Genomic DNA, 23,766 nt, shown 5'->3' with positions numbered 1-23,766 from the left:
ACCATCCAGGTGCCTTCCTGCTAAGCAGTACTTCCATGTGGGCAGGGCCCACGTGTGCCACAGATACTGCTCCGTAAGCTGTCACTGAATGGCTGACAGCCCCACCCTCATCCCTGGCCTGGGGAACGGGGGATGCAGCCCCCGTCATGCTGTGCAGACCCTGCCTGAGCTCATCCAAGCTTGAGGGATACTGGCCAGTCACTGTCATGCACCAGCACCTTTGCAGACCTCTTATGATGAAGGCTGATTGCACAAAGGCCCAGGCCTCTGGGAGCGTGGGTTATGAGAGGAAGCAAAAGGGACAGGCCCAAGGGCATCAAAGACAGTTTATAAAATAAATTTCAGGACTGGAAAACTGTCTTAACATGAAAAGCATACTCAGGAGCTCTGAGCTGGCATCTTTAACTAAGAGGAACCGGTGAGTCCTGAGGATGGAAAACATAGGCCTGGACCCCTCTTACCACACAGCTGCCCTGTGACCTGCTGGAGCCAGGCCCAGTGGGCTTTACGCATGCTCCCTACTGGAGGGGCATCGCCTCTCAGCAGGTGGGGATGGCCAGGGGAGGGGGAAACATCACAAAGACTTGGGGGCCCTGGTGGGGGGAGAAGTGTCCTGTGAGGCATGAGGGACCCTCAGGCTCACGAGAGAAATATGACAGTGCTGAGGAGCACTGATTCCTGTCCCCTCCATGCTAATAAAATACAATAAATCCTTTTTATTTAGCAGAAACACCCTCTGGGAGCAGTGGAGAAGGGGACTCACCCGGAAGGTGGCACACCAAGGGGATGCCCAGTTTCTTGAGGTCATCTGCATTGCCGATGCCTGAGAGCATGAGCAGCTGCGGTGAGTTGATGGCGCCTCCACTCAGAATCACCTCCTTGCTGGCATAAGCCTGGAAAAGGCAGAGGGCCGAGCAGGTCACACTTCCCTTCCCCAACAGGCAGACAGAGCTCTGAGAACGTGGCCTGGGCATGACATACCCAAGTGGGAAGAGGATGCTTTAGGGTGCTATGTGAGAGCTACCCACACCTTCAGCTATGGTGTGCAATCATAAATGAAGCATGATTCATATTCTGAAATATTCTGCAACAGCTAACTAGTAGTAATGGTCTTAAAAGCAGGACTGTGGAATTTAAATGAGAAACCGCACTCAAATGAGTGGTTTCAATAAAGCGAACAGCGAACAGTGACCAGACCTTCAAGTGGGAAGCCGAACAACCCTGATACACTAAGTGGGAACTGCACAGTGCAGAAGTATGGAGTATGATCACAGTAACACGTACCAACTTCTGAAAAGGCGTGGAAGGTACTGGGGTACAGCTCTGAGGTGGGGAGTGGCAGACAGAGGCTCCCAGGGCACAACGGGCTCTGCAGGTAGCTAGACTGGGGGTTTCCTCACCTCTTCAGGCCATTGCCACCAGCTGTTCACTCCTCATTACAGTGCTGGTGGAGACAAAAACATGACTACTGTCCACTCCCTTCCTGCCATCTGAGCTGCCCAGGCCTGGGGGGAATTGGCTCACCCTGTGGCTCTGGCCGTTCTTGACGTACTCCACACCTACTGCGCGGGTACCTTCAAACAGCACCCTGTTCACAAAGGTCCGGGCCTCGGCTGTGAGGTTGGGGCGGTTCAGTGCAGGGTGCAGGTACGCACAGGCTGTGCTCCAGCGCTGGCCTGCAGGACAGAGCAAGGATTTCAGGCACAGCCCCTGCCCTTTCCCCTGGCCCCTGCACACCCTGCACGAGCTCATCCAAAAAGGGAGTTTGTCCTTCCCTTGACCGTGCCAGCTCTGCATTCCAAGTAAGGCCGAGACCAAAAGATCCTGTGCAACTGAAATCCACATCTACCTGGGGCCCCTTGCATGTTCTGTGCCTCAGTTTCCCCATCTGGGAGTGTCAAGAGAACTTTGAATTGTTTGGCCAGAGAGCTGACTCGCCATTATCCATTCCCTCAGGGGTCAGAGACCCAGAGAATGCCCCAGGTGTCACCATCCCCACATCATTTCTCATTGACTGGGGTTGCATTTGTGTGGCCTGTAGGGGGCGCAATACGTCACATCTCCGTCCGCCTTGTGGCAGCCCTAGTTTGTCCTCACTTACTGACCATGATGGGAGCAGGAGGCATGGGGCTGTAAATTGTTTTTTCTTAAAGGAATTATCTGGGAGATGGGGGATGGACACCTTATACTACCTTTGTGGATGGTCATGTCCATCCAGCCAAAGCCTTCTTGCTGAAATCCATTCATGTCCTCGGTGAGGGGGTAGCCAGCCTGCTGTGCCGCCTCCAAGAATGCCTGGTGCAGCAGGTGGTTGGTCTTGCCCCGCGACACATGCAGTGGGCCTTCACCGCCACGGTACCTGTCGGCCCCCAGCTCATGGCACTGCGCCTTGCGGAAGTAGGGCAGGCAGTGCGCGTAGTCCCAGTCCGTGGCACCCTGTCGGTGCCAGCGGTCGTAGTCCTCAGCGTGCCCGCGGATGTAGACCATGGCGTTGAGGGACGAGGAGCCTCCCCACACCCGGCCACGTGGCCAATATAGCACACGGCCGTCCAGGCCTGCCTGCGGCTCAGTGTGGTAGTACCAGTTGTACCTGTCATCGCACAGGTTGGCCACGAGGGCCGCGGGCATGTGGATCTTCCACAAGAGCCGCTTGCTCCCTGCATACATGTCCTTGGGCCCAGCCTCCAGCAGCAGCACATGCTTATCAGCGTCCTCGGTGAGCCGACTCGCCAACACACAGCCCGCGGAGCCTGCACCCACCACTACGTGACTGTATTCGGCCCCGCTTCTGGAGGCCACGCTGGCCAGAGCACGGATGCCTGGGAGCCACTGCTGCCCATGGGCTCCGCAGGGGCTCAGGTATCCTCGCCTCCAGCCCCGCAGGACACACCACATGCTTCCAGCCATGTCCTCTTATATCCACAGAGGGGTATGTGGTGGTTCACTTTTTCCTAAAACAGAAAAACAGGAAAAATATTTAAGGCTTCTTTTCCTAAAGCAGGAAAACAGGAAAAATATTATTCCTGCTTTAGGAAAAGAGGCCTTAAATGTTTTAACTCAGCGTGCACATGCAGAATCAGCCCAAAGCTGGGGCAGTCTGTGGTGCAGCAAAAGTCCCCCACAGGCTCACCAAATAGTCTACCCAGGGCTGGGTGGGACAGGCCTGGCTAGCAGGTCCCTGCCCTGGGGGCCTTGATGGAGGGAGTAGAGGTACAAGGTGTTATATCAGCACTGCAAGATCTGTGCTAGGGCTGGGGCACAGGAGAAAGGCCCCTTTCCAGACTTGGGGAGTCCCCAGAAAGTCTTCTTTGTGACAACTGTGCCTGAATTTGTAGGCTGGGCAGGAGTCTCTCTGCTGGAAAGCAGGGGAGGTAAGGGCTCGCCAGACTTGCGCTCATTCCTCATCCGCTCAAGACGATTGCTGAGCCCCTACCACGTGCCAGGCACCATTTCATCAGTAGCAATACACAGAGAGGAAGACATCTGCCCTCAGAACAGATGGTCTAAGGCCAGAGAGACAGTTAAGAGAGACTTAAATAAATAACTGATGGCAGGTCAGGGCTCGAGGCTCGAGGCTGTAGTGTTCAAAGCCTTTGACCCGAGGGCCATGGCTTACACTAGAGGGCTTTTCGCAGGGGTGGGGTCAGAGCTGCTATCTCCAAAGATCACTCTACCAAGTGCTAAAGTTCCAACAAAGAAATGCCAGTAGCTTTTGCATGGTTGTTTCCCAACAATGTTCAAATCAATACCAATATGCTCAGTGCACAGAGAAGGGAAAAAACATGGTATCCCATCAAGGCCTCCGTGACATAAGCACATCTGAGAAAACTCCACTCATGAGGTTAAGCCACAAAAGGCCTGCCCAAGACTAGGGCTGCAACAAGAGAACTGAGAAACCTCAAAAGAAAAAGAAAAGAAAACAAAACAAAAACCCTTATAGATCCTCCTGCTCCCTCCATGAGCCTGCACCAGGGAACAACTGCAGCCTACCACTGGAGGCGGGCTAAGAGGTAAGAGTGCAGAGAAAGGTTCCCACCCGCCACTACCTTCATGCAGGCACAGAACAAAGAGGCACCAAGGCCTCCTGAAAGCTAAGTCTGAAGCAGGAACTCTGAGAAGAACCTTCTAGCACTCCAGGCCCCATAGTAGCCCAAGGTGGCAGCAGCTCAGCTTCCCTCTAGGTTAACTCAACACGCCACACTAATGACCTGATAGGGTAAAAGGTGTACCCTTTTCCAGCCATAAATATTGTTTACCTCAGTCCCCACTATCCAGTTACACACAAGGTCCAGCATTCAATAAAAAATTAAGAGACACACAAAGGTAAGAAAAAACCCCCCATTAATTATCAAGAGATGAAATTGTTAACAGAACCAGACCATGGGATGGCCCATCCAGATGTTAGAACTATCAAACAAAGACTTTAACCAAGTTAAACATTTTAAAAGATTTAGTTGAAAAGGCAGACAACATGTTGAACAGATAGGCAATTTCAAGAAAAAATTGGAAACTATAAAACAAAGGGATGAATAGGAATGCTAAAAATAAAACCCACATTATTGAAGATGAATAATTTGATTGGATACAGCAGAGAAAAAATGAAACTGGAAATTAGGTAATAAGAAATTGGAAATATGAAGAGAATTAAGAGTGAAGGAGAAAATAAGAAGAGAAAGAATAGAGCAACTGAGAGCTATGGGTTAATATCAAACTATCTCAAGTACACATAATTGGAGTCCCAGGAGGATAGGGGTAAAAAGACAAAGAAAGATGGGGAGAGATGAGGGGCAGAGGGAGGAGGGGGTAGAGGGAGAGAAGGACAGAGAGAACAGGAGAGAAAAGATACTTGAAGAGATAATTGCTGAGACTTTTCCAAAATCTATGCAAGACAAAACACCACAGATTCAAGAAGCTTAGAGCATTCCAAGGAGGATTAATACAAATGACCCCAAATAGCCACAGCAATCTTGAGAAGAACAAAGTTGGAGGTATCATGCTACCTGATATCAAACTATACTACAAGGCCATAGTAATCAAAGCAGAATGATACTGGCATAAGAACAGACATATAGCTCAATGGAATAGAATAGAGAGCCCAGAAATAAACGCACACCTATATGGTCAATGAATTATGACAAAGGAAGCAAAAACACAATGGAGAGACAGTCTATTCAATAGATGGCGTTGGGAAAACTGGACACAGCAGCATGCAAAAAAAATGAAACTAGACCACCTTCTTATACCATATATAAGAATAAATTCAAAGTGGATTAAAGACTTAAATGTAAGACTCAAAATCATAAAATTCCTAGAAGAAAACATAGGCAGTAAAATCTCTGACATTTCTCTTATTTTTTTCTGACATTTCTCCTCAGGCAAGGGAAACAAAAGAAAAATATAAAGAAATGGAACAACATCAAACTAAAAAGTTTTTGCACAGCAACAAAATGAAAAGACAACCCACTGAATGGGAGAACAAATTTGCCAATGATACATCTGATAAGGAGTTAATATGCAAAACTTAATAAAGAGCTCATACAACTCAACAGCAAAAACAAACAAACCCCAATCCAATTAAAAAGTGGGCAAAGGAACTGAATAGACACTTCTCCAAAGAGGACATACAGATGGCCAGTAGACACATGAAAAGATGTTCAGCATCACTAATCCTCAGAGAAATGCAAATTAAAACCACAAGGACATACCATCTCATACCTGTCAGAATGACTATCATCAGTAAATGTTTGTATCATCAACAAACAAGTATTTGAGAGGACACGGGAAGAAAAATACCCTCATGCACCATTGTTGGGATTGCAGATTTGTGCAGCCGATACGGGAAAGAGTATGGAAGTTCCTCAAAAATTTAAAAATAAAACTTCCCTACGGCCCAGTGATTCAAGATCTGGGTATATATCTGAAGAAACCCAAAACACTAATTTGAAAGACTATAAGCACCCCTGTGATCATTGCAGCATTATTTACAATCGCCAAGATATGGACACAAATGCCCATCAATAGATGAGTGGATAAAAGAGTTGTGGTACATATATACAATAGAATATTACTCAGATGTAAAAAAGAATGAAATCTCACCATTTGCGACAGCATGAACGGACCTAGAGGGTATTAAGCTAAGTGAAATAAATCAGAGAAAGAAAAATACCATATGATTTCACTTTTACATGGAGTCTCTAGAAAGTATAAACAAATAGAAATATACTCATAGAACATAGACTGATGGTTGCTAGAGGAAAGAAGGGTTAAATGTCTGGGTGAAAAAAGTGAGGGGTTTGAGAACAGACTGGTAGTTACCAAGTAGTCATGGAAATGTAAAGTACAGCATAGGAAATAGTAATATTGTAATACCTATGTATGGTACCAGGTGGGTACTGGCAATAACAGGGGAACACTTTGTAGAGTATGATTGTCTCTAGCCACTATGTTGTACACCTGAAACCAATACAAAATAGCCGAATAAACTAAAAAGAGATGGGACAAATATAGAGCAAATAACAAAATGATAGATTTAAATTCAACCATATCACTAACTGCATTAAGTGTAAATATTCTAAATACCTCAATTAGAGTGCAGAGATTGTCGAATGGGGATTTTAAAAAAGCAAGACTCCAATATATGCTGTGTACACAAAAAACCCACTTTGAAAATAAAGACAAATACAGACAATGGAAAAAAGATACACCACACAAGCACTACACAAATAAGAGTTAAAGTGACAATATTAACTCTAGACTTCAGTACAAAGAATATCACCAGGGTTTAGAAGACATTTAAAAATGGTAAAGGGGTCAATTTATCATAAGACAAAACAATTTTAAATGTGTATGTGCCTAATAGAACTCCAAAGTCATGAAGCAAAAATCAGATATAAATGAAAGGAGAAAGGAATAAATGCATAATTATACTCGGAGACTTCAATACTCCCCTCACAGTAACGGAAACATCTAGAGGTGTGTTCATCAGATCACTCCTTTATGCTGGTGGATGCCACCGAGTGAGCATCATTAAAGTCTCCTCTTCCGCAGTCTTCACGTCTAAGTCAGAGTCTCCCAAAGAGCCGGAACAGCTGTGGAAGCTCTTTATTTTTCTCACTTTATTGGAGGTTTGAGCTTTGAAACAACCGGTGAGAGTCTGCGGAGCCATGCTGGGCAATGGGGAGTGCTCGCAGACTGTGTGGTGATGAGAAATCCAAACACCAAGCGCTCCAGAGGCTTTGGGTTTGTCAGGTACGTCACTGGAGGAGGTGGATGCAGCCATGAACGCAAGGCCACACAAGGTGGGTGGAAGAGTTGTGGAGCCAAGAGGGCTGTCTCTAGAGAAGATTCTCAAAGACCTGGTGCCCACTTCACCGTGAAAAAGATTTTTTGTCGGTGGTATTAAAGAAGACACTGAAGAACAACAGCACCTAAGAGATTATTTTGAACAGTTTGGGAAAAGTGAAGTGATTGAAATCATGTCTGAGGCAATGGCAAGAAGAAGGACTTTACTTTTTGTAGCCTTTGATGGCCATGACTCTGTAGACAAGATTCATTCATAAATGCCGTACTGTGAATGGCCACAGCTGTGACGTAAGGAAAGCCCTATCTAAGCAAGAGGTGGCTAGTGCTTTGTCCAGCCAAAGAGGTTGGAGTGGTTCTGGAAACTTCAGAGGTGGTGGTGGGAATGACTTTGGTCTTGGAGGAAACTTTCATGGTCCACGTGGCTTTGGTAGAAGCTGTGGTGGTGGTGGTAGGTATGGTGGAAGTGGGGATGGCTATGATGGATTTGGTAATGATGGAAGCAACTTTGGATGCGGTGGAAACTACAATGATTTTGGCAATTATAATAATCAATCTTCAAATTTTGGATCCACAAAAGGAGGAAATTTTGGCGGCAGAAGCTCTGGCCCCTGTGGTGGTAGAGGTCAGATTCTGCCAAACTATGGAACCAAGGTGGCTAAGGTGGTTCCAGCAGTAGCAGTAGCTAAGGCAGTGGCAGGATGTTTTAATTGCTGCCAGGAAACAAAGCTTAGCAGGAGAGGAGGGCCAGCAAAGTAATAGGGAAGCTACAGGTTACACCAGATTTGTGAACTCAGCCAAGCACAGAAGCAGTAGGACCTAGCTGCTACAAAGACACGTTTTAGACAATACTGATGTATATGGGCAAAAACTCAAGGTTACTGTATTTGTATAACAGGTTATTTTAATTTTTGTTCTATGGAAAGTATAAAGCATTCCAACAAAGGGTTTTAATGTAGGGTTTTTTTGCATCCATGCTGTTGATTGCTAAATGATCATCATGCTGAACAAATATCTTTTTTTCAAAGAAACATCTAGACCAAAAATTCAGTAAGAATATAAAAGATTTGAACAGCATTATGCACTAAATTGACCTATTAATGCTTATTATTGAACACCCACACAGCAGAATCCACAGTCAGTGCAAACGCACATCACCAAGGCGGACTTGATTCTGGGCCATAATAAACATCTCAACAAATTGAAAAGGACTGAAATGAAACAAAGTATCTTCCCTGATACCAAAAAAATTATTTAGAAATAAATAATAGAAAAAATCTGAGAAATCCCTAAACATTAAAAATTAAATATACTTGTAAATAACCATTGAGTCGAGGAAGAAATCACTAGAGAAATCAGTGAATTTTTGAACTGAATGAAAATGAAAACACAACAGACAGTAATGCAGGTAATGCAATGCTTTGAGGGAAATATATAACATTAAAATGTTTATATTAGAAAAGTCAGATCTCAAATTGATGATCTATACTTTCGCCTTTAAATAATCTGAAAAAAATAAAATTAATCCCATGGTAATCAGAAGAAAATAATAAACATAACAGGAGATATCAATAAAATTAAAAACAAATTTAAAAATAAAAAATAAAACCAGAATATTGTTCTTTAAAACAATAAAATTAATAAATCTCTACCCAAAGAAAAGAACATAGACAACACAAATTACCAACATTAGCAGTGACAGACAGGATATTACTCCAAATTCTAGAGTATAATAATATTATGACAATTTTACCCCAATGAATTTGAAAGGAATGGAAGAGAACTTCCTGATAAAGGGCATCTATGAAATACCTGCCTCTAACTTTGTACTAAATGGTGAAAGACTGAAAGCTTTCCCCGAGATCAGGAACAAGGCAAGAATGGTCACTCTCACCACTTTTATTCAACATCGTATGAAGATTCTAACCAGGAATTTAAGTTTAATTAATTAATTAAAATAAAAATCATACAGATTGGAAAGAAAGAATTATAAATGCCCTTATTTGTAGACATGATTATCTACATAGAAATTCCCAAGAAATTCTTTTTAAAAGTTACTGGAATTAATAAATGAACTTAGCTAGGTCATAAGATACAAGTTAAACAGACAAAAGTCAACTGTATTCTTATATACATTAGTGGACAACTGGGCACTTACATATAAATAGATGTAATGAAGAGTCTGAGTCCATTTTTGGTGTTTGACCATTGACAGCTTTCAAACCCCGTTCTTCCCTCTTGCTCCAGATCTGGGTAATTCAATTTAAAAAAGCCCTGGCATTCCTGCCCTCACTGCTAGTGGGGAAGTTTAAATCATGTAAATCAAACCTATAGACAGGAATTATCACCTTGGTCCCACTCTCCCACCATAATAAAAATCAGAGCCACTTGCCCCTACCTTCACTCAAGATATCCTGGACCAGCTTAGGGACCTGCCCTGGTCTTTCCAGAAAGGCCGATTATGTACATAATAAACCTTTACATAGCCTCTTAGTACATGCATGGTGTACATACATAGCCTCTTAGTATGTGCATGGTGTGCATCCATAGCCTCTTAGTACATGCATGGTGTACATACATAGCCTCTTAGTATGTGCATGGTGTGCATTCATAGCGTCTTAGTATGTGCATGGTGTACATACATAGCCTCTTAGTACATACATGGTATGCATCCATAGCCTCTTAGTACATGCATGGTGTACATACATAGCCTCTTAGTATGTACATGATGTGCATTCATAGCCTCTTAGTATGTGCATGGTGTGCATTCATAGCCTTTTAGTATGTGCATGGTGTACATACATAGCCTGTTAGTACATGCATGGTGTGCATCCATAGCCTCTTAGTATGTGCATGGTGTGCATCCATAGCCTCTTAGTATGTGCATGGTGTACATACATAGCCTCTTAGTATGTGCATGGCGTCTGTGCATAGCTTCTTAGTACGTTCATGGTACCATCAGTGTCAACATTTAAACATATTTTGGATGGTGGTGAAGTTGATCCTACCCTCTGTGGGGCACAAAAACAAAATAACACCAATTTCAAGAGCAACAGGAAATATGAAACACTTAGAAATAAATTTAACAAAATATGGGAGAGATATACACTGAAAACTACAAACATGGTTGATAGAAATTAAAGATGACCTACATAGAAAGAGCTACCATGAATAGGAAGACCTAATATTGTTATGATGTTAATATTCCCCCAAATGGATTTATAGATTTGATGCAGTGCCAATCAAATCTGAGCAGTATTCTTTTTTTAAAAAAAATATATTTATTGATTATGCTATTACAGTTGTCCCATTCCCCCCCCAACTCCACTCCATCCTGCCCATCCCCTCCCTCCCACATTCCCCCCCTATAGTTCATGTCCATGGGTCATACTTATAAGTTCTTTGGCTTCTACATTTCCTACACTATTCTTACCCTCCCCCTGTCTATTTTCTACCTACCATTTATGCTACTTATTCTCTGTACCTTTCCCCCCTCTCCCCCTCCCACTCCCCTATTGACAACCCTCCATGTGATCTCCATTTCTGTGGTTCTGTTTCTGTTCTAGTTGTTTGCTTAGTTTTCTTTTGTTTTGGTTTTAGGTGTGGTCATTAATAACTGTGAGTTTGCTGTCATTTTTACTGTTCCTATTTTTGATCTTCTTTTTCTTAGGTAACTGCCTTTAACATTTCATATAATAAGGGCTTGGTGATGATGAACTTCTTTAACTTGACCTTATCTGAGAAGCACTTTATCTTCCCTTCCATTCTAAATGATAGCTTTGCTGGATACAGTAATCTTGGATGTAGGTCCTTGCGTTGAATCTTGGGTAATGTAATGATGATGTTCCTTGGTGTGTTCCTCCTTGGGTCCAGTTTCTCTGGGACTCTCTGAGCTTCCTGGACTTCCTGGAAGTCTGTTTCCTTTGCCAGATTAGGGAAGTTCTCCTTCATTATTTGTTCAAATACGTTTTCAATTTTTTGTTCTTCCTCTTTTCCTGGCACCCCTATAATTCGGATGTTGGAACGTTTCAAGATGTCCTGGGGGTTCCTAAGCCTCTCCTCATCTTTCCGAATTCTTGTTTCTTCATTCTTTTCTGGTTGAATGTTTCTTTCTTCCTTCTGGTCCACACCATTGATTTGAGTCCCAGTTTCCTTCACATCACTATTGGTTCCCTGTACATTTTCCTTTGTTTCTCTTAGCATAGGCTTCATTTTTTCATCTACTTTTTGAACAGATTCAACCAATTCTGTGAGCATCTTGATAACCAGTGCTTTGAACTGTGCATCTGATAGGTTGGCTATCTCTTCCTCACTTAGTTGTATTTTTTCTGGAGCTTTTAAGTGTTCTGTCATGTGGGCCATTATTTTTTCTTTTTTTTTTTTTGTCTTGGCACGTCTGTTACTTTAAGGGGCGGAGCCTTAGGTGTTCACCAGGGCGGGGTAACGCTGGTTGCTGTGCTGTGACGCTGCGCTGTGACCCTGTATGTGGGGGAGGGGCCCAGAGGGAGCAATGGCGCCCGCTTCACTCTCCTCCAGATTTCAATCTTTCACTCCGATACCCACAATCAAACTGGGCCCCTTTGGTGCTGGTTCCCGAGTGGGTGGGCTTGTGCACACTCTAGGCCCCTGTGGGTCTCTCCAACGACCTCTCCTGTGAGGCTGGGAGTCTCTCCTGCTGCCGCCCCAACCCCCACAGGCGTTTTCAATCAAAGGTTTGAGGCTTTATTTCCCTGAGCTGTAGCCCTGGGTTGCGCGGTCTGCTTCACTCCCCGCCGTTTGTCCGGTTTATCTCTGTTCGAATGTGGGGCTGCGGTGTGCTACCCGCACTCTGCCTGCCCCACTCTCTGCCACTCTGAGTCTGGCCCTCTCGGTTTATCTGTGCAAATGCGTGGCCGCAGGGTCTGCTAGTGCTCGGACTACCTGCCCCGTTCGTCCCACACTCCGCCAGTCTTGGTCCACAGCCACGCAAGTCCTCTCCACCCCGGTGCCCGTCTCCGCCCCTCCTACCGGTCTAGATGAATGTTTATTTTTTATTTCCTTGGTGTCGGACCCCCTTGCCGTTCGATTCTCTGTCAGTTCTGGTTGTGCGAGGAGGCGCAGTGTATCTACCTACGCCGCCATCTTGGTTCTCCTCAGCAGTATTCTTTTTGTAGACTTCAAAATGTATATGGAGATACAAAGGTCATGGGAAGAGTTGTAATACAGTCAAGCAAAGAAACCCCACATGACAGTGAAAATGAAGGAACAATAGCACTTCATATCAACGTGGATGAAAACTAAAAGTATATTGAAAATATGTAAAAAGCAATCTACAGCTTGGTATCACCTGAATGAGACCTTTGTATAAATAAATGTTTTAAAACATGTAATTCATATATGTATCCAACATCAGAGCCCCAAAACATATGAAGCAAACATTGACAGATTTAAAAGGAGAAACAGACATTCTACTGTAGCCGATGGAGACTTCTATACTCAAATTCAATAGTGGAGAGAATAACCAGAGAGAAGAGCAATGAGGAAATAGAGGATTTGAATAAAACTACAAACCAATTGTATCTTACAGACTTATAAAAAAAAAAAAACTCCACCTCACCACAACAAAATACCCATTTTTTTTCTCAATTACACATGAATATCCTCTAGGACATACTGTATGTTAGGCCACAAAACAAATATTAATAAATTTTAAAATATTGAACCCATATAAAGTATTATTTCTGATCATAATGGGATGAAACCAGAAATCAATATCAGAAGGAAAACTGGCAAATTCACAAATATGTGAAAATTAAACAACATAAACAACCAATGTGTAAAGACAAAATCACAAAGGAAATTAGGAAATATGTTGAGACTAATGGAAATGAAGACAGAGCATACCAAAACTTAGGAGATGCAGCGAAAGCGGTGCTAAGATGGGAACATAGTTGTGTATTCACACATTTGAAAAAGAAAGATCTCAAATAATAACCCAACTTTACATCTTAGGAAAGTAGAAAAAGAAGAGCAAACTAAACCCAAAGCTAGCATAAGAAAGGAATAATAAAGATTAGAGCAGAGAAAAATAAAATTAAGAACAGAAAAACAATAGAGAAAAGGTGAGGAGGTGGAGGGATTGAGCAAAAGGGAAAAAGGACTCATGGACGTGGACAACAGTGTGGTGATTGCTGGGCACAGGGGGGTGTAAGGGGACTAAATGGTAGTGGGAAAACATACAATAAAGATTAAATTAAAAAATTAACATGATAATAATAAAAAAGCCAAAAATTGGTTCTTAAAAAAACATGACAAATATTTAGGTAGACTGAGAAAAAGAGAAGACCCAAATTAGTAAAATCAGACATGAAAGTAGAAACATCATTATTGATTTTACTGAAATAAAAAGGATTATAAGAAAGTACTATAAACAATTTGTATCAAGAAATTGGATACCCTAGATGAAGTGGGCAAATTCCCAGAAATATACCATCTACTAAAACCAAATCATGAAGAAATAGAAAATATAAATAAACCTGTAATAGTAAGGAGATAGAATCAGTAATCAAACAACTCTCAACAAACACCCTGAAAAAGATGGCTTGGCTTATGAATTCTCCCAAACTTTTGAAGAATTAACATCAATCCTTCTCACTTTCTTCCCAAAAATTAAAGATGAGGAAAAATTTCCTAACCCATTACATGAGACCATTTTTACACAGATACCAAAGTCAGACAAGACACTAACATGAAAACTACACCAATATCTCTGATGAAACTTGATGCAAAACTTCATCAGCATATTAAAAAGGATTATACACCATGACCAAGTAGGATTTATTCTGGGACTGCAAAGATGGTTCAACATATGAAAATCAATCAATATAATATATCACATTAACAGAATAAAGGAATAAAAACCACATAAACATCTCAACTGATGCAGAGAAAGCATTTGACAAAGTTCAACACTCATGATTTAAAAAAAAAAAACAAAACCCTCAGTAAACTAGGAATAGAAAGAAATTTCCACAACATGGTAAAGGCCATATGTGAAAAACCCTCAGTTAACATCATAATCAATGGTGAAAGACTGAAATCTTTAATATCAGGAGGGAGACAAGGGTGCCCACTTTTGCCACTTTCATGCAACACAGTAGTGATAGTTCCAGCCAGAACAATTAGGCAAGAAAAAGAAATAAAGTTATCAAAATTTTAAAGAAAGAAGTAAAATGATCTCTTTGCAGATGACATGATCTAATATTTATAAAACCTTAAAAGATCACACACACACACACAAACTGTTAGAGCTAATAAGCAAATGCAACAAAGTTTCATGATACAAAATCAACACAAAAAATCAGCTACATTTCTATCCACTAATAATGAACAATCTAAGAAAGAAATTAAAGAAAAAATTCCATCTGCAATAGCATCAGAAAGAATAAAATACTTAGAAATAAGTTTAACCAAGGAATTGAAAGACTACACTGGAAATTATAAAACATTGCTGTCAGAAGTTAAAGAAATAGAAAAATATCCCTTGTTCATAGATTGGAAGACTTAATATTGCTGAAATGACTTTATTACTCAAAGCAATCTACAGGTTCAATGTATATTCCCTATCAAAATCTTAACAGTGGTTTTTTTTTTCAGAAATAGAGAAACCCATCCTAAAATTCATATGGAATCTGAAGAGACCCTAAGTAGCCAAAACAATCTTGGAAGAGAACAAAGCTGGAGGATTCAACTTTCTGATGTCAAAACTTACTACAAAGCTACAGTAATCAAAAAGAGTATGGTGGTGTGGGTAAGGCAGACCGGTAGACCGATGAAATAGAGGGCCCAGAAATAAACCCTTGCACAGATGGTTAAAAGATTTTTGACCAGGGTGTATATTTTACCACAATTTAAAAAAATTACAAAAAAACCCTACACCACATGCAATACTAAGGATGTTATTAAGTGATTCAAATCTAATAGTGAGAAAAGTATAAGGAAATTCAGCATAGTAGTTACCTTTGAGTAGGGAAGGGTATCCAGGTGTTTTCACTTGCACCTGCCATGTTTTAATTGTTAATCTAGGTGACAGGTACTTGTTTGTTTGTTGTACAGTTTTATTGAGGGTCTCAAATAATTGGTGATATTCAAGTCAGTAGGATTAGGAAGCAACACGGGCAGCTTCACCAGGAGGCAGCGGGCCTACTGCACAGGAGTCAAGACTGACCCCTTCTTTGTGGGTTGCCACCAGGTCATTTACTCTCCTTGTCCCCAAACATCCCTAAAGCACACCTCTTATCACAGCTCTTCCTCCAACATCCCCTTCCAGCACACCCCAGCATGGAGGGGACCTTTGATTATTCTCGGAGATTTGAGTCTGGCCTTGAACTAGGCACAGATCTCTCAAACTGCTGGGCAGGTATGGCACTGGGCAGGGGTGGGATAAACTGGAGCATTTCTGTCTGGACCTGACCCCTGCACAGAGGAAACTTCTTGAGCACCTCTGCCATCCTCCCCTCGCCCCTAAGAATCCTCAGCCCAGGAATTGCTGAATAATGGAGGCCAGAAAACCCAGGGCTCTTGCCCACTCTCAGTTCCCCTTTTCGGGGGCGCATGTGGCCCAGCTCTCCACCCTCTTCCAAGGCTGGGGTGGGGTGGGCTTTCCTTGTCTCCCTCAGCAATCCTGATGCCCAGGCTCAGGGGAGGCTCTAACCTCAGAACAACATTTCCTTGGGCTCATAGTGTTGGAAGGTGGCAGGATCTGTACACACTCACTGTGTACAGTGGGGATGAAGTGGGGGCTACTACCCAAAGGAAAACCCCTTGGGGACAGGGACCCCCTAGCCCTGAGTGCAGGTCTCCCTCAAGCTCCCAGATTGGGTGGGTGGACAAACTGACTGATGAGGATAGAAAAGGGAGTGGCAGGAGTGACAGGGAGACAGCCCTTTCCACCTTCCTGGGCTGCCTGGGCAGGGAAGGAACTCCCTGGCATTGGCTGTGTGGAAAGTGAGGGGTGGGTTGGAGTTGGAGGTATGGGACCAGGGAGAGACAGGATAGCATGTGTGTTCATTTGACTGTGTATGTGTGTGTGTGTGTGTGTAAAATGGGGAAATCCTACCATGGGTGGGGGCTGAAGTGGGTGGAATTGCATCCAAAGCATTCTTTTGACTCTGAGTGCCTGTATTCCTGACCTACCCTATTTCCTGGGACCAACCTTGTCTCTCCACTTATGTGGCTCTGATCAGGTGAGGAAGAGGCTCAGCCAAATACTGTGCATGGGGGAGGGGAGACTTCTACCTGCCCTGCCAGTGGAGTCCAGGTGAGAAGACCCTTATACCACACTTATCATCATGGGGCACGCAGCAGCTCCACCGAGCCACACCTTCCATCTAGCTGGTCAGCCTGTGGCACTTCTGTCTGGGAAGTGAGGCTTCGGCCAGTTAAGGCCAGCACCCTCGATGCCAGTGAATGAACACAGAAGATGAGTGGAGTGCAGAGATGACGTTAAATGAGTGGTAACAATGTGAGTTACCACCACGCCCTACTAACTATTGCTAGCAGCTTTCATCACCATAGTACTTTGTAGCAACTAACAATTCTCTTAAAATTCTAAAATCAGTAGGCGAAGATTTATATTGAAAAATTTGCTAAATTTCATGGCCAGATGTTCTTGTATGACAATACATATTTCCATGTAATTCTGAGCTTGTGACTAGTTGCGCAACAAGTCTGATGATTTTGGTGGACTCAAATTGCAAAAGAATTGTTACAAGAATAAAATGCTGACCCACCATTTCTGGAGTGCCTCTACTCGGGACACAGTCTGTCATCAGAGTCGTACAGCTGGAGAACTGACAAAACTTTATTAAACACCCCCTTGAACAGGGTTCTTCTCAATTTCTTGGCATGCATGTGTTTCCTTTTTAGCTTTTGGCCAGTGCAATGCAGGGAAGTCCTGGCTTTTGTTGGTCACCCAAGAAGAGATGACAGAACCCTGGAGAAGGGTCGAGCAGTCTCAGCCAGGCCTGCATGCAAAATGAGGCAGAGACCTGCTTTAGCCTTTGAGAAGTTCAGCTGAGGCAAGGCCAATGATAGTGAGTCTGCTTTGGGCACAGCTGGGGAGCATGTGAAATTTTCCAGAAGGATCTCCTTTCTAGGAATTTAACCAAAAGATAATTCTACACAACTGTGAAAAAGTAAGCACAAGCAATCTGAGTTGTTTATGCTGGCAAACAATGCTGAAACCCTAACTGTCCACCAATAGGAATGGTGCGATAAAAAAATGGGACCACACACAGGAGGGACCCTGTCAGCAGACCCAAACACAAAGCTCTCCTTCTCAGGAGCATCAAGGCCCTTGGTAGCCCGAGGCTGGTACTCTCCATGGAGGCACTTGACCTTCACACCTGTCCCTGTGCCTATGGGCCAGGGTGGTGGCGACAATTCTGAGAGAGAACCACAGAAAGTGTGGTGGGGGCCATGGCCACCCTTGTCTGTCTGCTGGTCTCTGAGGGTTGTTCTCAAGTGGAATATTTGGGGCAGGTCACCTGCCTTTGACCTGTTCTTCTTGTGAGACCTCGGACAAGGTTCTCAACCTTCTAGGCAGGGCTTTGCGTGGGTAAAATGAACAGTACTCTGTAGCTGCCTTTGTCCAATCCCAGAGCTCCATTAAGCCACAGGACCAACTGAGTTATAATTATAGTAATAATAATAGAGGCAGGTACACTGTACTTAGTGCTTTGCATGGATTAATTCCCCAAAGACACTGGGTGGGGGTCTTTATCATCACCATCACCATCACTGTCAGCTCCATGCGAGAGAAAGGGGAGCAAGCCTGAGAGGCCAGGACCCACCCCACCATGGGCCTGACCAACAGAGCCATGCTGTGGGAGCCCAAAAGTCGTGGTCAGCACATAAAAATGGTGGAAGGCACCACATACCCACACCAGGGCCCGGGAGGCCGAGAAGGTGGTGACGGTTCAGCTGTCTTCCTGCAGACTGGCAAAGCCTTCCCAGTGACACGGGGATCTCTTCACTCAGCCCTGTGGTGGGCGGGGTTGAGTGCAGGCTGGTGGCCCAGGGTGAGGAGGGTCTTGGTCAGAGAGAGGAAACCTGGCTGGGTGGTGATGGCCCAGCGAATAACCATGGACAGCGGCCATCTCCTCCCACAGGAACCTCACTGCCACCCCCAATCCAGGCCACCACCCTCCCCAAGATGGTGCAGCAGGCTTCCTCATGACCCCATGGAATCTCTTATCCCAAGAGCCCCTCCTAGCCTGTCCCCTTCCCCACCCATCACCTCTCACCTCATCATGAGCCTCGATTTCTAGGTTCCAGGTGCACAGAACACCTTCCCCTCCTCTGCCCTCCTCCACCTAGGGCTTTGCCTGTGTTATTCTCTCTCTTCCCGGTATATGTCCTCACCTCCTTCTACCTGGGCCACTCCTCACCTTCCCTCAGCCATCACTTCCTCTGAGAAGCCTTCCTCCATCATTGGCCACATCTGTTCTGGGGTTTCCCTTTGTACCACTTACTGGGACCTCAACAAACTACAAGTGAGATGAACTGTTGAAGGCCCATCCCCCTAGCTGAGGGCTCTGGCCTGGCCCCAGGGTGGTGCTCTGTAATGCGGGCTGAATGGACACAAGGTGGAGATGAGCCTGCACGTGGCCTACGGTTCCCCACACATGGGCTGTCTGAAGCCCAAATGCTAAACTCGCGTGTGTGCCAGGGCAGACACAGGCACCACATGGGGGTGGGGCGCAGGGAATGTTCTGTACCCTAACCTGATGGTGATCCCCCGGGTGTATATACAGATCAAAAACTGTGTATACAGATTGGCACTGTGTGTATATTGTAGCTCAACTTTTTAGAAATTAAAAAAAGGCATTTTCTTCAAAAGTCAAGTTTCTCTTTCTAGGAATTTCATCTCCCACATGTTGATGCACGATAAACAAATGAATCATAAATTCCTTTCTCTTGAAATAGCTCATCACTGGCTGCTTCAGAGACCACTCTAGGCTGCTTGGGCAGGGCCCACTGGCCCCTGGGCTCTGCTGGTGCAGCAGCTGAGCGGGGCCACACGGCAGGGCAGAGGATGGTCAGGACAGGACGTGCCTCCAGCAGCCAGGAGAGGCCCAAGGTGGGAGCCCTCAAGCCTGACACTGCACCGAAGGCTGGGCTTTCATCCCGGCTCTTCCAGGACTTGCTGAGTGACCCAGCCAGGGGTTCCCTGTTGGTAATGCATGGGCGCTGGCCTCTGCATGTGGGACCTGGTACCCTACGTTCCAGGTGTCTGCCCTCTGTATGCAGACTCCCACTCTCCAGCTGGTGACCCCCTTTCTCTAAAACTTCCATGTTGGTGGTCTCACCAAAAGCAGTATAAGGTGGGAAAACCTAGTGTCCTAACACCTCTGTGTGGGGGAGGGGGGAGGGGGTGGTGGCCTGGGTGCAACACCCCAAGGGACAGCTCCTTGGGCTTCCTTCCATTTCTTTTCCTCACAGACATGTCTGCGGATTCATTCTGAGTAGGTAACATGCTCACTCACACAAGGTGTGTTTAGGAAGCAGGGTGCAATATCAAGGTCACTCCTGGGGGTGACTCAATTCATTACCCCAAGGCCCCTCCCAGAATGAATCACCTGATTGACTGGGGAGATGGGCAGGAGTGGCCCCTGAAGAAGAGAGGTGCCCCTCCAGACATCAACTCCCCTGCACTTGGGGCTGCACTTTGCCTGGGCGAGTGGGTTCCAGCAGCAGAGAAGTGAAAATGGGGAAGCAGGGGCCACCTGCTGGAAGTGGGTGCTGGTAAGTCAGAGCCAAAGCCAGAGGAGGGCGGAGGAGACAAAAGACCCAGGTGCCTTGGCTTTCATGCAGTAATGACACGACACCAGAAAGTGTGCTTGCTCTTCCCTCCCCAGGGGTGCTAAGGGTCCTCCTTGGGCCATGGCACCCAGAGATCACCAGAAGCCTGGTGACCTAGTGGCCACGAGTTACCAAATTTCTGCCTGGCAGGGCCTGTCCACAGAGCTGCCACCACATTTGTTCACTTACAGTCATCAGCGGGGGAGAGGGGAAGGGGTGCTCATTCCTCCCAGAGCCAGGAAAACAGCAGGCACTCATTACATGCTTGTTATGTGACTGGCATATAAAAATACATTGTTCACTTCAGGAAAGGAGGACAGACGTGGAAGCCAAGACACAGAGGACAGTAACTTCTCTTAAAAGGGGTGGGGCCAGAACTGCTGAATCTGCTCACTTCTGTCCACCTCATAGATCCCTGCCTTGATCAGGCTCCAGCATGTCCTGCATCACCTCGTGCAGGATCCTCCTGATGGCATCTTAGCAGTGTCCCTGCTGTCACAACCCCTTCCCATGACACCTCACGGTCTGCTCTTCACACAGCCGCTGGGTGCTGTCACAGTGCAAGGGATCCTAGAACCAGCGGAAGATCAGCGTGGGCCACACCAAAGTAACGTCACACTCAGGAGACCATTAACAGAACAGACAACTTCTTCAAGTCGAGACAGGTCTGAGTGGGAGAATGCCTATGAGATACCCTTGCCAAAAAATTCAAACCTGAATCTGCTCACACTTCTAGATCCACCTACCAAGGTGGACAAAGGTCAGAGGACAAAGGTCAGAGGAACACGTGAAAGGACACCCAGGGACCCTACCAACCGGATCCAGGCCACCAGAGTCTCCACTCATTTCCTGAACAACCAATTTAAGTGAAAAGTAAACAAGACAGACAGGGATGGAGGGCAGTCTATATAGATTACGAGAGAATAATTTAGATCCCGGGAATCTGAAAGGCTCTGTGGTTATGTTGTTTAAAAAACTGAAAAGTTGACAGAAACATACTGAGAAGACATACATACTGAAAAATTGACAAAAAATAAAGGATATTGGGAATTTGGTTTAAAATAACACCAGGGATTAGGGGGTCAGATGAAACAGGATTGCCCATGAAGTAATGGGAATACTGAATTCGATAATCTCTTCTGGCTAATTTTGTACATGTTTCAAAATGTCCATAACAAGAGGTTTTTGTCTGTTTTAAATCTCAAATATCCCTACTAAACATGGGAGAGAAAGAAACTAGGGCAGGAGAACCTCCTAGGCGAAGAGCCAGGAGGATTTGGGGGATTTCAAACCACTGCACAGAAGTTTGGGGTGCTCTGCAAATGCTTGCTACCAGCTTCCTCTTTCAAGTCCACCTTCCACCAGTTTGCAAAATCGCAATGAAAAAGCACCCACCTTATACCCAGATGGGGCAGTCTGGGGCCCATGCAGCCCACGGGCTATTTTTGATCATCTGTGAAAGATACAGGATTGGAAGTCAGAGTTTAGAAACTTTTGCAGCGATCTGACACTGACTTTATGTCTGTTGAATTGCAATAAGGTAATGGGTTTACATTTTATGTGTCTACTTTATTTTTTTAATCCTCACCCGAGGATATGTTTATTGATTTTTTTTACAGAGAGGGAGTTGGGGGTGGGGGAAGAGAGAGACACACACAGACAGACAGATACCTATGTGAGAGAGAAACACTGATCAGTTGCCTCCTGTATGCACCCCAGCCAGGGATCGAACCCACAATCTACGTATGTGCCCTGACTGGGGATCAAACCCACAACCTTTTGGTCCATGGGACAATGCTCCAACCAACTGAGCCACCCGGCCAGGACTATGTGTCTACATTTTTATTAAACAACTTTTATTGGTTTTTTAAACTGGCCTGTGAGAGATTAAAACTTAAAAACCAAACGAATGACTGGTCCTTCACCACAGAGAGTCTGGGAGGCACTCTTAGGGACTGGACATGAATCTCCTAGAGACCAAAACCCACCTGCTTTGTCCCAGGTCAAATCCTCCCTTCCCACCATCTGCGGGTGGGACACCAGCATTGCCTATAAACACAGCACTGACTAGACGCTGACAAGTCTGCTCGATTTTAACCCATCTTCCCTCTGCACCACCACAGGACCAGAGCCACATTCCACCGATGGCCAGCAAGGCCAGGAGGTGCCGAGCGCCCACTTGTCAAGTCACCATCACCAGCCATGGTGTGACAGTGACACCAGATCACCTCTGGGAGCAGCCTAGTGGGCAGTTTGCACACTTGTTTATAATCTACAGGCACCGTGGCAAGATGTTAGTTAGCCAGCCAACTTACACATACAGTGGGCCCTAAGCCTGCAAAGTGAGCTGCTTAAAAAAACCCCACTGCTTCCTTGTGTCAACTGCAAATTACTCTCTCACCGAACTAAAATGCAGGAATCAATCAAGCATAGGGCTCCTGTAAGACACCAGCTAGCACCCATGGAACCCTGGTTTCAAGAGTGTGCTCATAACAGGATCACTGTTCTTACTCTGACATGCAAAAAACAAACAAAAAAGTCACAGTGTGCTCTCCCTCCAGGGAGCACGTCCACACCTTTCTCCCCTGTAAGGTGTGCATCTCCTAAACTCTGAGGGTCCGCACAAGGCTTGCCTCCAGGGGAGCCCTGGGGGCAGCAGCAGCTTGTCCTGGGATAACCCCCTAAACATGTCTCCAAGGCTCCCTTTTCTCAACTTCTCAGTGAGCTAACAGCAGCCCCAACTTGGCTCACTTCTGTCACTGTGACTTTTAGTTCCCAAGGAGCCAAAATGCAAGTGAAACACAGATCCAGCTGCCTGCCACTACAAAAGTCAGTACTCAAGAGGCAGGTGTTTATGTAAAGGAAAGTGGTTCATTTTCAGGTGCTGGCCACCTGGAAGATGGGGGACTCCTGTCTAAAAGCCCATCTCCACAGGCAGAGATTTTATAAGGAGGGAAACAGAACAAAGAGATCAAGAGAGTGTTGAAAGCTTCTCTACATGCAGACGGGCACAGTCCATTCCTATAAGGCAAGCGATGGTCCGCTGTGCCTCATCCTGATTTAGTCATCCTGGCTCCACGGTTGAAGGCCAGCAAATTTCTGGAGCTGGGGCGCCTGAAGGTCAGAGTCTGTATCTTTTGAAGTTAGTTCCTAGGATTCTTATACAAACATGCTGTTTATCTATAAGCTACATATTAGTCAGAGTCAGCACTTACAGAAACAATGTCAAAAGAATGGTGTGGTGGGTTACAATTTCCCACCGTTACAATTTCCCACCTTTATGAAAGCAGCCCTGCCCACACTCATTTCTTTCTTATAACATGTGAAGAGAGCCAAAGCAGCCCCACCTAGGCTCTCCACTGTTGCTTCTTCTATCCTAAGCCTTTCCTTGTTTCACTGTCCCAAACTGCAATAAACATACTCTCAAAATAAAAATATCACAAATGTGAACACAAATATGCAAACTTTGCCTGCATGTGTTTTATTTATTGGGGTCCTGTGTTCAAGTTTCACTACTTTAAAAAAAAGTGAAAGGAGCTGGTGGTCAAGATCCTTTGGGCTGCAGTCCTAACTTTGCCACCATTTATGGTTTAGCAACTCTGGGCCTCAGTTTCTTCATCTACA

The 23,766-nt window shown here is 45.0% G+C and overlaps 1 protein-coding gene and 1 pseudogene across 1 annotated transcript in view; one reads left to right on the top strand and one right to left on the bottom strand.

Moving 5' to 3' along the window:
- Positions 1-23,766, bottom strand: part of CHDH (choline dehydrogenase) — a 33,241-nt gene that overhangs the window by 4,900 nt on the left and 4,575 nt on the right. The window contains exons 2-4 of the mRNA XM_024556518.3: positions 2,193-2,951; positions 1,525-1,676; positions 764-893 (exon numbers count right to left, since the gene is read on the bottom strand). Coding sequence (XP_024412286.1) covers positions 764-893; positions 1,525-1,676; positions 2,193-2,907 — 997 coding nt within the window. The 5' untranslated portion in view covers positions 2,908-2,951. The remainder of the gene's footprint in view (positions 1-763; positions 894-1,524; positions 1,677-2,192; positions 2,952-23,766) is intronic.
- LOC128781529 (heterogeneous nuclear ribonucleoprotein A1-like) lies at positions 4,138-8,009 on the top strand (annotated as a pseudogene).

The sequence above is a fragment of the Desmodus rotundus genome, chromosome 8, assembly GCF_022682495.2.
Source record: "Desmodus rotundus isolate HL8 chromosome 8, HLdesRot8A.1, whole genome shotgun sequence".
NCBI lineage: Eukaryota > Metazoa > Chordata > Mammalia > Chiroptera > Phyllostomidae > Desmodus > Desmodus rotundus.
The sequence above is the reverse complement of the archived record's forward strand: the minus strand, read 5'-3'. Positions and strand labels throughout refer to the sequence as shown.